The sequence below is a fragment of the Felis catus genome, chromosome C1 (genome assembly GCF_018350175.1).
Source record: "Felis catus isolate Fca126 chromosome C1, F.catus_Fca126_mat1.0, whole genome shotgun sequence".
Lineage (NCBI taxonomy): Eukaryota > Metazoa > Chordata > Mammalia > Carnivora > Felidae > Felis > Felis catus.
In genome coordinates, this window is record NC_058375.1 from 103,011,495 (window position 1) to 103,024,725 (window position 13,231).

The following is a 13,231-nucleotide window of genomic DNA, read 5'->3' on the forward strand; positions in this document are numbered from 1 at the left end:
CCAGGCTCCCCACAAAAGGGTTCTTAATTTTAAGCAACTTCAATTTCTTAATCTTTTTTCTTTTATGTACTGACTGTCCTTATGCTGTGGTGTCTTAGAACTTTTTGCTTAATGCAAATTTATGACAATTTTCTCCAAAATTCCTCTTGAAATTTTATTTTATCTCTTTTATTTAGGTTTGTGATCCATTTTGCATTAATTGCTGTATATGGTGTTGCTGAGAGAAAATCTGTCGAAAGGCCTAATATTTAAGGGAAATCATGGTAGACTTCTTTCTAAGTCAGCATAATGGTGGCTAAACTTTGTTCCAACCTGAAGGGTGATTTTTGGCCCGCCAGGCACGCAGTGAGGAGAAGCATTTGCCATTAGTATTTCAATCAATGCTCTTACTCCCTGCATCCATGATGTTAAAACTCATGATTCCTGTGTGTCTATGTTGATCTATAATCTTTTTGAATGTTTGTGTTGTCTCTCCCGATCGGATGGGGACTCCCAAAATGGGGCGAGGATTGTGTGGAAGGGGCAGAGCGGGTGTGAGAAGGTTCACCTGAGGCAGGACAAAGGGATTGGAAGTTGACTGAATACACTGCAGGGAACAGAGGGCAGGTCAGCACAGCAGAGACTGTCTGCAAGGAGGCAGTGGGGGGAAGGGGTAGGGCAAGAGGCACAGCCCCATGTGGGATTTTCCCTCTTTTGGTAACTTTGCCTGTAAGTGGCCCATTGGTTAGTGAAGGCCTGTGGATATTTTGAGGTGTGTCCCTGCATTCAGCCAGGTGGTCACTGTGGGCCTTTCTGCCTTGATGAAGTTTCCATTGCTCAAGCCTGTTGTCTGAAAGTGGCCTCGGCATTTTTCAGGAATGTACTTGTGACCTTGATTTGTGGCTCTCTATGTAAAGCATAGGTAACCCTGTAAAAAGTGTTCATTCTCTGGAGCACTTTCTTCCCCCTGAGGCTGGGGTTCCCTGGGCAGCTATCCTAATCCGGGTTTGAGTCAAACTCTGTCTTCTTCTTATATTAGAGTTCTTTCTGGTCAGTTGGCATCGATAGTGTGATTTCAAGTAAAGTGCCATGGGGAGGCTTTGTCCTGATAGCTGTAAGAGAATTTAGCGGTAAGTTATGTTTAGGAGTTCATCTCCAGGCCAGGAAACGGAGACTTCATACCTCTGCACCTGTCGGTGATGGGCTAAATGCCCTGGGGTAGGGGAGGTGAGTGAGTTTTGGTGGCCATACACCCCGTGTACTGTCAATCTTACAACACTGGGTAGCAAGCGGTCCTCCTCCAAGATGTCCCTAGAAACAAAAACACACCAAAAGCAGGAGAGGATTCCACACAAAGGATAAAGGGGGACCAGCAGGGACTCAGGAAACATATGCCTGAGGGATCAGAACAGATGGAAGGCATTTCACAGACTTGTAAACATTTTGCCCAAAAGAAAATAGTGGTGTGTGTGTGTGTGTGTGTGTGTGTGCGCACGCGTGCGTGTTGTCTTGGAAATCATAAGGTGTTTAGATCAGGAACGTGTTGTTACTCCCCCTAAGGAAAGGAAAGGGAAATTATCTTGGGCCTTGCAGATCAAGAGCCATTCTGAGCCCTGAGAGAATCCTAAATGTTGCCTGACATTCTCCAAGATCAGTGCAGAGTCCCTATACATTTAAGATTTGTTGAGGGGGCACATGGGTGGCTCAGTTGGTTGAGCATCTGACTTCTACTCAGGTCATGATCTCACACAGTTCATGAGTTCGAGCCCCACATCAGGCTCGCTGCTGTCAGCCTGTCAGATCCTCTGTCCCCTTCTCTTTGCCCCTCCCCTGCTCGTGCTGTCTCCAAAGAATTAAAAAAAAAAAAAAAAAAAAAGATTTGTTGTGTTTTGTATGTGCGGTCCGAGGTACAGTAGCAGACAAAAGTTGACACGCAGAGTACAGAAGTAGCCCAAGAAACAGAATATGACCTGGATATACCACATTACTTACCACCCTCACTAGTCTCACTGAACATGGGAGTGGGCAATGGAAATACCTGGTATTTAAGGCAGGTTATGGGGAGGGTATGGGCTAACAGTTCAAATTATTATGTCCTTGGATTATATTCGTTGGAAAGTGAGGACTCTGCTGAAAAGATTTTTTGGCTCTGCAGGTGGAAAGGAGACACTAAGGGAGAATGAAATTATACAACTCATTATTATTTGTTTAATGTTTATTTATTTAGAGAGAGCATGAGAGCAAGCAAGTGGGGGAAGGGCAGAGAGAGAGAGAGAGAAACAGGGAGAGAGAATCCTAAACAGTCTCTGAGCTGTCAGCACAGAGCCTAATGTAGCGCTTGATCTCACAAACCATGAGATGATGACCTGAGCCAAGACCAAGAGTCCAATACTCAACCAACTGAGGCACCCAGGCGCCCCTCAATCTAACTTTGATAAATATCTTTCACACTTCACATAGGTTTTCTGTCATTTTCTGTGATGCCGTGGTCCCTTGCCGACGTCTAGACATATTTGCACCAAGAGGTTGATATCAAAATAAAATACAGGGCCACCTGGGTGGCTTAGTAGATTGAGTGTCCCACTCTTCATTTTGGCTCAGGTCATGATCCCATGGTCATGGATTGAGCCCCATGTCAGGCTCCACATTGAGTGTAGAGTCTGCTTAAGATTCTCTCTCTCCCTCTGCCCCTCTCCCCTACCTGCAGGCTCTCTCTCTCTCTGTCTCTCTCTGTCAAAAGAAAAAAACAAATGCACACACAAAAATATGAAACCCATATGACTAAATTTGACAGTACTTATTCATAATGGTACTTTAGGCTGGTTTACTAGTACATGTAGCTAAATTATGGCTGACCCATTCTAGCCGGGTGCACACTACTCCTTGGCCTCACCTCTAGATTAAGCAGTACCTCGGAACTGGCACCATCACTGGGGGAAGGATGTTCGTCCAACAGGTAATAAAAGGAAATGGGACAGGGTAGTAAAAAGAACACATGCTCCTAAGTGGGTTGATTCCACAGAGGACCATGTTCTTTCTTAGGATAATATACATATTATTGAAATATGAAATCTGGTACTGACTAATGAGCAATGCTAGGAGATATCCCTGTACCTTTGCTCGGAGAAAGAAACTTGAATTCCTGCTGATGTATAAGCTGTGCCTAAAAACCCCACCTAGACACTTTCTTTTTTTTTTTTTCAACGTTTTTTATTTATTTTTGGGACAGAGAGAGACAGAGAATGAACGGGGGAGGGACAGAGAGAGGGAGACACAGAATCGGAAACAGACTCCAGGCTCCGAGCCATCAGCCCAGAGCCTGACGCGGGGCTCGAACTCACAGACCGTGAGATCGTGACCTGGCTGAAGTCGTACGCTTAACCGACTGCGCCACCCAGGCGCCCCTAGACACTTTCTTAAAAATGTTTATTTATTGAGTGGGGTGTTCAAATCCCCCACTAGTATCGTATTACTGTTTATTACTCATTTAGCTCTGTTAGTTTTTGCTTTGTATATTTAGGCACTTAGATATTGGAGGAATAAATATCTACAGTTGGCATACAAAATGTTTATTTATTTTGGTATAGAGAGAGGGGGGCAGAGAGAGAAGGAGAGAGAATCCCAAAAGGCTCTGCACTGTCAGGGCGGGGCCCAACACAGGGCTGGATCCCATGATCCATGAGATCATGACCTGAGCCAAAATCAAGAGTAAGAGGCCTAACCAGCTGAGCCACCCAGGAGCCCCTCCACCTAGACAATCGGGGACTAGAAGAAAAACTGTGTTCCTTCTACTTGTTATTATCTCCTTTGGTGAGGCAGGCCTGGAAAAAGAAACCTGCCCCAGTCAAGTTTCCTTGTAAGCATCTGGTGAGAAACCTGTTGACAAAGATACTAATGGTGGTTCCTCTTGGGAGATGTCTTCCCTATGGCACGCTGAGAGCAGGATGTATGTGGTGTGTGGAGAACTCTTCAGGGAATCAAACGGAGACTCTGTGGATTTGTGAGGCCTCGTTCCTTGCAACCTGTCACATGTGTTATGTACGTATCAGCACGGGAGATGGCCCTAAACAGCTTCATGCTGTATAAGTGACGACCTCGTACACCAGACACCACACGTGGTCGACTCAGGCCAGAACACGTCCTAATGTGGGAAAAGGGTTCTCGCAGATAGTGTTCCTGGCCTCAGACTTGCTGTTGCATTGCTTGTGCCTCCCAAGTTTATCCTCAAAACTGTGAGTAAAACTTCATAGGATGTAAAGCGTACCATCCTGGTGGGCTGACGATGCAGCAGCCTTTATGGCCCACATGTTGGTAACATGGCTTTCATGACATGTGGGTAGAATTAACCCAGCAGATAAGAAGTCCAACAAAGCAATTGTATCTTGAAAACATACGGCCACTTTTGAATACCTACAGGACCATACATTGAAACCCAGCCTGTGTCGCCTGGGCACAACCTTGTATTCTTCACAATGTACATTCACGGTCTCTAGGATGCAGGCCTGCCCCAGTGCACACACACACACATGCACGCGTGCCCACATACACACACACACACACACACACACACACGCGTGCGCGCCCATGTCCATCTACCCAGACTTGCAAGCACATCAGGTAGCAGTCCTAGAGTATCAGGTCCTAGAGTCTGTGAGCAACAGAAGCCTAAACAGCAGCCACTGTCAAGCCTCATCCACAGGAGACAGGCCCCTTTACATGGGTTCCTTGGCTGCCACTCCCATCGGAATGATGCTCCCCCACACCTCTCCCCACCCATCCCACCCTCCTGGCCAATGGCCTGCTGGCCTACCAGGCAGGAAATGATGTCATTACCCTCTCGGTTCAGGCCCAGTGTGGATTCTAAGGCCTCAGGCCTTGGATGCTCCCTGGTTATGAGACCGGTGTAGAAAAATAGCTCTTGAAAATGAAAACGTCAATAGTAGGAATAAGAACAACAACAAAAAGATTCGCCAAATATATGCCACGGATATATTCTAGAAGTCAGCGAAAACTTTAAGGGAATAAAATGAAGAAAGACCCAGAAGGTGTGTCTGGTAAGCACAGATACAAGGAGCGGGATTTCTGGGGGAAAAAGAGATGTCATGTGAGTCTCTCACTCGCCGGGGGGGGGGGGGGGGAAGGGGGGGGAAGGAGTGGAGACCAGCACCCCACAGTGTCCTGAGAGGAGAAAGGAAGGGAAAGGCCAGGCACCCATGTGAAGGAGACCAGATGGAAGGAACCCGCCAAGTCCTCCTTGTGCTTTACCGAGACTGCCAGGCGCCGAACCGAGTCCACTTTTGCTACACAACACGGACAAATGCATTGCGAACAGCATACGTTTCAGTTGGATGGGGTGAGGACGTCTTGATATTGACTAATTACTGAAAGAAATGTAGCATCTCCTGAACGTGGCATGGGAGAGTCCTGCGACGTTGTAGCCAACAGAAGATTTTGTGATGCTCTGATGTCACATAGCTGTAGATAGGGCAACACGGTTTTTGGGCTCGATGTCTTCTTTTTGTTTGTTTTGAATTTCATTTTTAGTAATCTCTACACCCAATCCGGGCTCGAACTTACAACCCTGAGATCAAGAGTCATGGGCTTACCAATGGAGCCAGCCAGGAGCCTCGTGGGCTCAATATCTTCTGAGGTGATGGAGTTAGACAAGGCAGAAGAGCCCAGAGTGGCAACTTGGGGCTAGAGAGGCCAGGGAGAGGATCAGCGCCTGCCTTTGGTTGGGTCAAGACTGAGCTCCTTCATCTGCAACTGAAGGCTTGGAGCTTCAAGCCCAGCTAGGAATACTAGGTTTTAAGTGATCCCAGGCCCTGGGAAGCTACACGTGTGCTACACATTCTCTCTTAACTAGCTTCTTTCTTAACCTTATCCTTAATCTCTATCTTAAATCAGATGTGGAGAAAAACATCCTGCCTGAGCGCCTAAGTTTCATGTTAGTTACCAAAGGGGTTTGGTAGAGAGAGTCTTTTCTTTTATTTTATTTTTTAAGATACAAATCAGGTCTGGAGCCCCAGAGCCTAGGCATCTCCCAGACAATGTAACCTTTCTTCCTGAGGCTGGGTGTTTACAGCTGCTCATTCCTGGAAGGCCGGTGTTAATTCCTTTAAGCCAAATTGCCAGGAAGACACCTCTCACTAAAGAGGTTGGGATTTTTATTGCTTGCAGCCAGAAAGAACACACCCCAAGGTCTCAATGAGAGGATCTATTATAGGATTTGGACTTTGGTTGGTTGATGTGGGTGGGGGCTGATGGAAGTAAGCAGGGTTTGTTCTATATTGAAGCCTATTAGCACTGGACATTCTATGCTTATAGCATTTCCTTATGAAAAGAAGACGTTTGGGACGTTGTAAATTTCACTGTGACCTTGCTGTTGTCTGGCCTGAGCAATATTGTGAGGTAGCCTTGTTTTGTCTCATTTATCAAGGTCTCAAAGCAGTCTTATCTCAGGTTGGTATTCTGTATCTCAGATCCTCTCTTTCCAGCATGAGAACAACACAGTCAAGCCGGGAGTGCAGAGTTCAGGGCATTGGGGGCTGGCCTTGTTCTTTCTCCCTGGACATCCCTAACATGGAGAACAAGAAAAGAGAGCACTCTGGCCTCACAAGCTGTAGGTGCAAACCTGGTGGCAAAAGTGTGACATTGACGAAGTCTCTTGAATCGTTCTGTGGCTCCATTTCTCATTTCCAAATGGGTCAAAAGGAATTGTTCCTACATGGGTTGTCCCAGGTGTTAAATTGATAGAGTAGGCAGCTAGACGGGAGCTGGAGGCAAGGGTGGTGGTAGAGAGTGGTTTTGTGTTTTCCCGCCTCCCGGGACTAGAAGAGCAGGGACACGGCACGTGTTCTACTTTCTAGCTTGTGTCCTACAATGCCCGATGGCTTCATCATAAAATATTGACCCTGTGGTTTTGATCCCCTGGGAGGGGAAGATGACCATGACAGTTCCAGCAACAACCTTGTAGAGCCAAAAACTGCCCCTCCTGACCGATAGGACAAGTTCCTTAGATGATTGGAAACAACGTCAGTTGGAGACCACACCAGCTATGACCCATAACCTCTGCAAACAGAAGAAGAAAAGACACCCCTGACCCTGGTGCTGTTGCCCCTCTGGGCCTGCCTGCATTCCCATCTTGAGAATATACTGTCCTTCATCTACTGCCCTCCTGTCCTTCCACGGGCTGGTAGCATACTTTTGCTTTTATTTTCATTTTATATTTTAAGTAGGCGCACCGCCAACGTGGGGCTTGAGCTTCCAACCCCGAGATCAAGAGTCGCATGGTTTACCGACTGAGCCAGCCGGGTACCCCGTCACTGTCTTCATTCGGGCACGGATCCTCACGTCAGTCGTTCACGGGGAATCTAAGCACTGAGCTCTCCATTCAGACAGTGCAGAATCTCCCACTGGAAACATCTGGTGCCGTGATTCAGATTGCTTAAGGTAAGATAGTCCTCACCCTCCTGCTGCTAGAGGACTGCTGTCAGATGAATTTCTCAGATGCCTGCTCTCTCATTCTCCTTGCAGGTTGGCTACCCCTGTGTGCTGCATGATCTCACATTTTCTGATCCAATACTCTCGTGGTTCATGCTGATTTCTCTACCTTACAGTATACATTCTTCTCTTATTATACATGCGATAAACATGCTCCAAGAGATACTGAAATCATCCACTGAAGCATATGTGACATGTGGTCAAGCTGGTTTTGGAATCTGGGCCTGCTTTTCTTAAAGCTGTGCTTTTGTCGCTTCAGCAAAGACCCTGGATAGGGTTTGTTTGGAACTGTGGTTGGGACTAGAGATCGGTAAAAGGCAGTTGTTCCTGATAACTGTTATTCATCTGCTTGACAAGAATTTACTGAACGTTTTCCCTGGCAGGCTCTTAATGGAGGCGCTGCGGAGACGGGATGAGCAGGGCAGGCAGAGCGCCTGCTGTCAGGAAGATGATTTTCCAGCCCAGGAGATCGGTGTCTTATAGATAACCACATCAACACATTTTAATTTCTGCTGTGATGAATTTTACTTAACTGTTGAGTTCCTTGGGCCCATTGTGTGAGGCAGGCTTGAAAATCAAATGAATATAAACAACAGGACTGTAGAAGTGTGACAAGGAAGTGTCCCAGGAAAGGTCCTTGCGACATTTTAGTTTTAACGGGGTGCGGGGGAGGGGGTACTGATGTTTGATCAGTGTCCTCTGAAATTCAGATGTGGGTTCCTGGAGGGTGTGATAGGAGAGTCCAAGGGAAGCTTGCGGCCAAGACACCTGTTGGTGTGTCTGCTGCCATCAAGCGATGAGGGAGTTTGGGAAAATCTCCTCATCTCTCTGGGCCTCAGTTTCTTCGTCTGCAACATAAGGTTGTTATTCAACTTCTGCAAAGTCCCTTGCCGCTCAGTCTCTCTGAGAGCACGAGGGACTGAGGTGCCTGTTAAACGTGTCCTGGGGACTGGGGCTGAGACCTGACTTGGTCCCTTGTCTGTGTGTCTCCTGCAGGAGCCCGGCTGAGCCCACACTGGAAACAGAGGACCGAGGGGTCTATGGAAGACAGAAAACCAGCAGGTGTGGAGCATGAGAATAACCCGGAGAAGGACAAAGGTAATGGTGGAACGGTGGTTGCCCAAGGACCTGAGAATACGGGCAAGTTGAGCTCAGAACAATCTGGAGAAACTGAGGAATGTGTTCAATAGCATCCAACCCTGCAAGGAGCAGCCTGAGGTGAGCAGTGAGGACTGGGGGTGTAACGCACTCCACAGTGAACGGTGCATCTGCCAGGGAGCCCCACAGGACGGACGGGGGTTGGTTTGCACTGCCGGGAAGCACCGTTGCTAACAGTAGGATGGTGTGACCATGAGGCTCTGCCCCAGTCCCCGAGCTTCGACGTTGGAGCTGCCCTGACAGTGGATGGCCTCCAAGGAAGTGTGGGTTTGGAGGGATCAATGGCGTTTGGATCAGATTTGGAGATGTCCATTCTTACCACAAATTGTTTTGCCCTAAGGCCAGGAGGGGCCAGGGCAGGGGACCCTTGCATCTGAAGTCATAATGGTAATAATATTCTTCTGAATTTCTGGTCAGGAATGTGGAAGGCTTTACACATAATATCTGTTGACCAGTGATTTTCTTGACTATTGGTTGAGTGCTTCATTTTCCTGAGGCTGTGTTCAGAACTTGGAAATCAATACGATTTCCCGAGGAGGATAAAGCAGTGGGAGAACGATGCAAACACAATGTGGTAGCTCTCCTGAACTGGGGTGTTGTGTTGTGACAGTGCAGAGGATTGGAGTGGGGGGCCAGGCCCAGGACATCTCTTCCCAATGACAGAGTGAGCCATTGAGAGGAATCCCCGAGGAGAACCCCGTCTTCATCAGAGCTCACCACAGGGCAGTGTCCTGGGACATGGAGAGGGTAGGGCAGGTTCCTCTCTGAGGGAGGGGATTCGCTACCTCTTGGGAGAAAGCAGGGGACCCCTGAGTGGACATTTGTGACTGGAATGGAGTTGAGATGGTCAGAGATTGGCAGCAACTTGTATTTGATCAGTGAAAGGAAGTCCCTGAGGGCCTCCTCAGTGCTTGGCTCGGTGCTAGGAACCCCGAATACAGTGGTGAATAACACGTTCTCCCAACTGTCCTGGGGATCTCAGTCTGGTAAACAGGAAGTCATGAGAAGTGTAGTGGTGGTGGGTTCCTTGGAGGAAATGGCCAAAGCTCCCTGGCGATGACCTCGGTGATTGTCCTGGTCTCCCTGTGTATTTGCCAACAGCTGGGTGACCTGCCTTGGCCCAACAGCCCTGGAGCCTCAGCCAGATTTCAGCCTTTTAGGACACAACTGACACCCGGGGTCCATGGTGCTCCAACCAGTCAACACTGCCAAGGTCTCCAGAGGAAACGGCTGGCATCTGTAGCTACTACCCACGGTGTCTTGGCCAGCTGGGGAAACAGAGGCAACTTCACTAAATCTCATAGGGTCATCCTCTCCATAATGACCAGTGATGATCTGTCTTCCTCTCTGGTAAGTTAAATGCTTTCTGGTCTTCCGTATTCTCTCGCCACATAAAAACTAATATAAATATTGGCCAAATTTTAGAACAAGGAATTCACGTACAAAGGGAGTAGAGCAACTTCCAAGCTTCAGTGAGAACGTACAGAAACTCTTACAACTGAATAATAATAGGATACATCACTCCGAAATTGCGTAAAAGATGTGTATGGCCATTCTGGAACAGGCACTTGAGTCATCCACCATTCTTCTTTTTAAAATCACGGTGATAATTCAAGATCCTTTCCATTTCCATATGAAGTGTTGGATCAGCTTAGAAATGTTTCCTAGCATGTCTGCTGGAATTTTGATTGGCCTTGTATCAGATCTGTAGATCAATTTGGGAAGAATTGACATGTAAACCATATTGAGGTCTTCCAATCCACAGGAAATGTTACCTCTCCATGTGTTTAGTTCATTAATTTCTCAAGGTAATGCTGTGTAGTGTTCAGTGTACTGTTCTGACACGTATTTTGTGTGATAAGACAGTGCAAGAAGAGAATTGGTCAAGAGTCTTTTAAGTTTATTGTTATCTATTCTGAGAGGGCTATAGAGAGCAAGCAGGCAAGGGTCAGAGAGAGAGGGAGACAGAATCCCAAGCAGGCTCCACACAGTGAGCACAAACCCTGAAGTGGGGCTCGATCTCAGGAACTGTGGGAGCATGACCAGAACCAAAATCACCAGTCGGACACTTAACCAGCTGAGCCACCCAGGCGCTCCTGGTCAAAAGTCTCCAAGAAGAAATACCTCACAAAACACGATATACAAATGGCCACAAAGCACTTGAAAAGATGCTCTGCTTGAAACCACTTAAAGGCATAAAGTTGAAGAAAAACCAAAATGGCTTCACTGATGTTTCCGCAGGGTTCGATTTTAAACTAAGTAACCTTTTTCTTGTCTTCCGCAAAGCTCCCCTCCTCCCTTCTTAGCCTTGTGTATCAGGAAGCAGGTACACCCCAGGACATGAGGAGGAGTGTAGCAGCATGTACACAGTTGCTGTCACCACTGGCCACACCTTGATTTTCCCGATAAGACCCCCAACCCCTTCCTCCAGGGGGCAGGAGCTGGCAGTTTTTGAAGGCCTTAGCCTGCTGTCGTCCTCTTTGCCTGGGAAAGCAAGAAAGCTGTTAGTGTTCCTCCTTATCTCAGACTCTGTCTTTGTGGTATATTTTGGCTCCAAAGCACGGAGGTCAGTTTTCCAGAACACACTCAGTCATCAGGAGGAACACAAGTTAATGCTACCGTGAGTTAGCATTACACGTCCATCGCCATGGGCTGAAATGAAGAAGACCGGAAATGTATGTGGTGAGGATGTGAAGTCACTAGAAGTTTCCAACACTTGTGGGAATGAAAACTGGTCCAGTCCTGTAGAGAGGCTGAACCATAGTTAAACATTGACCACTCACACGAACAGCCATTTCACTTCTAAGTATTTACACAATATGTCCACACACCGATCTGTACATGAAAAGTCCCCATCGCTTTCTTCACAGTGGCTAAACCCTGGAGACCACACAGAGGTCACTAGTAGGTGACTGTATAAATCGGCAGGATGTAGCCATCCAGAGGAATACTACTTAGCGATAAAAAAGCACGAACTGGCGATACGCGCAGTAATATGGATGGATTTCAGAATCCTTATGCTGCACCAAGGAATGTAGGCACCAAAGCGTTCCACCTACCTAGAGTTGTTAAAAAATGCAAACCCACCTGTAGGGTCAGCGGTTGCCTGGGGCTGAGGCGGAGACAGTGATGGACTGCAAAGGGCCACAAGGGAAGTTGTGAGCTGGAAGAAATGCCATGTCTTGATGGTAGCTGGAGTTTGATTTTGCTGTGCATTGAATTGTACGCCTTATGTACTATTTTAATGTTTATTTATTTATTCTGAGATTGAGCAGGGAAGGGGTAGAGAGAGAGGGAGAGCAAGACAATCCCAAGCAGGTTCCACACTGTCAGCACAGCACCCGATGTGTGGGCTTGAATCACTGGCCGTGAGATCATGGCCTGAGCCAAAGTCCAGAGAGTCAGATGCCTAACTAACTGGGCCACCCATATCCCACATGGTACACTTTAACAATGCCGTCTAAGGTACCCAAAGTATCCCTCGGTAGCATTCGTGTGATAATCTAGTGTATTTCTCCATACCAACCGTGAGCATTTAGAAAATGAAATTTAAAAACAAAAAAAATTAAACTCAATAAACACAATAGAGATTCACATCCACACAATCATTAAATGCATAAGAACACATATAAGGAAGACTCCAGACAACTATTGCTGAGAGAAATTAAAGGAGATCTAGATACATATAAAAGTGTATACAGCACCTTCATAGATGAGAAGATTCAATATTGTTGGAACACCAAATCAGTATTACCCCGATCCTATTGGAGTAGGCATTTTGGGGGGAAGTTACCTACGAATTCTAAAATGTATGTGGAAGGGTGCCTGGATGGCTTGGTCAGTTCCGCGTCCGGCACTGGATTCTGGCTCAGGTCATGATCTCACACTTCACGGGTTTGAGCCCCGAGGGCATTGGGCTCCATACTGACAGTGTGGAGCCTGCCTGGGAATCTGTCTCCCTCCCCCTCTCTCTCTGCCCCTCCCCTACTCACTTTCTCTATCAACATAAAGAACTTAGAAAAAAAGTATAAAAACCTGGATTTCATAAAGTATTAAATCCTTCGTTGATCATAAATCACTCCACACCCTCTCCCTCTCTATCTGCCCCTCCCCGTCTCAAAATACGTAAAATTTAAAAAGTAATCATAAAATACACAGTGAAAACACAATCCACAGTCCAGGAATAATTCCTTGCAATACCTCATATATGGCAACGACCTTCTCCAAAATACAGAAAGAACTTACACACATCACAACGAAAATTACACAGAACCGAGCTTATTGATGAGGAAAAGATCTCAAAAGGCGCTTCATAAAAGAAGATATCCAAATGACCAAGAGCATTCGAAAACTAAACCGAGCACTAACAGCTAGCAGAATGGCTAACATCAAAAGGACCGAGAATACCAGGTATGTGGGAATGCAGAGAAACTGGGACTGCCTATCTTTGGGCGGAAATCTAAAAGGAGACAAAGCCTTTGTGAAAGTGTGTGTCAGTTTCTCTGCTTTCCACAAGCATTTTATTCCTAGGATGTATACCTGGGAGGAACCAGTGGGTGTCTCCACAAAACACAATTTGTACATGATTATT

At 46.8% G+C, this 13,231-nt stretch overlaps 2 protein-coding genes across 12 annotated transcripts in view; one reads left to right on the forward strand and one right to left on the reverse strand.

The window, feature by feature from the left end:
* The window catches only part of LOC111561809 (neuroblastoma breakpoint family member 6-like), a 129,029-nt gene that overhangs the window by 72,374 nt on the left and 43,424 nt on the right, over positions 1-13,231 (reverse strand). The window lies entirely within an intron of this gene.
* The window catches only part of LOC101095725 (neuroblastoma breakpoint family member 6-like), a 74,395-nt gene that overhangs the window by 35,356 nt on the left and 25,808 nt on the right, over positions 1-13,231 (forward strand). For 7 of the 10 annotated variants that reach the window (XM_045033384.1, XM_045033389.1, XM_045033386.1 and 4 more), the window contains 2 exons: positions 8,479-8,580; positions 9,742-9,990. In XM_045033384.1, the coding sequence (XP_044889319.1) occupies positions 8,554-8,580; positions 9,742-9,990 (276 nt within the window). In that variant the 5' untranslated portion in view covers positions 8,479-8,553. Of the gene's footprint in view, positions 1-6,243; positions 7,432-8,478; positions 8,701-9,741; positions 9,991-13,231 lie in introns of those variants that run through there. The other 3 variants (XM_045033387.1, XM_045033392.1, XM_045033391.1) reach the window with 3 other exon arrangements.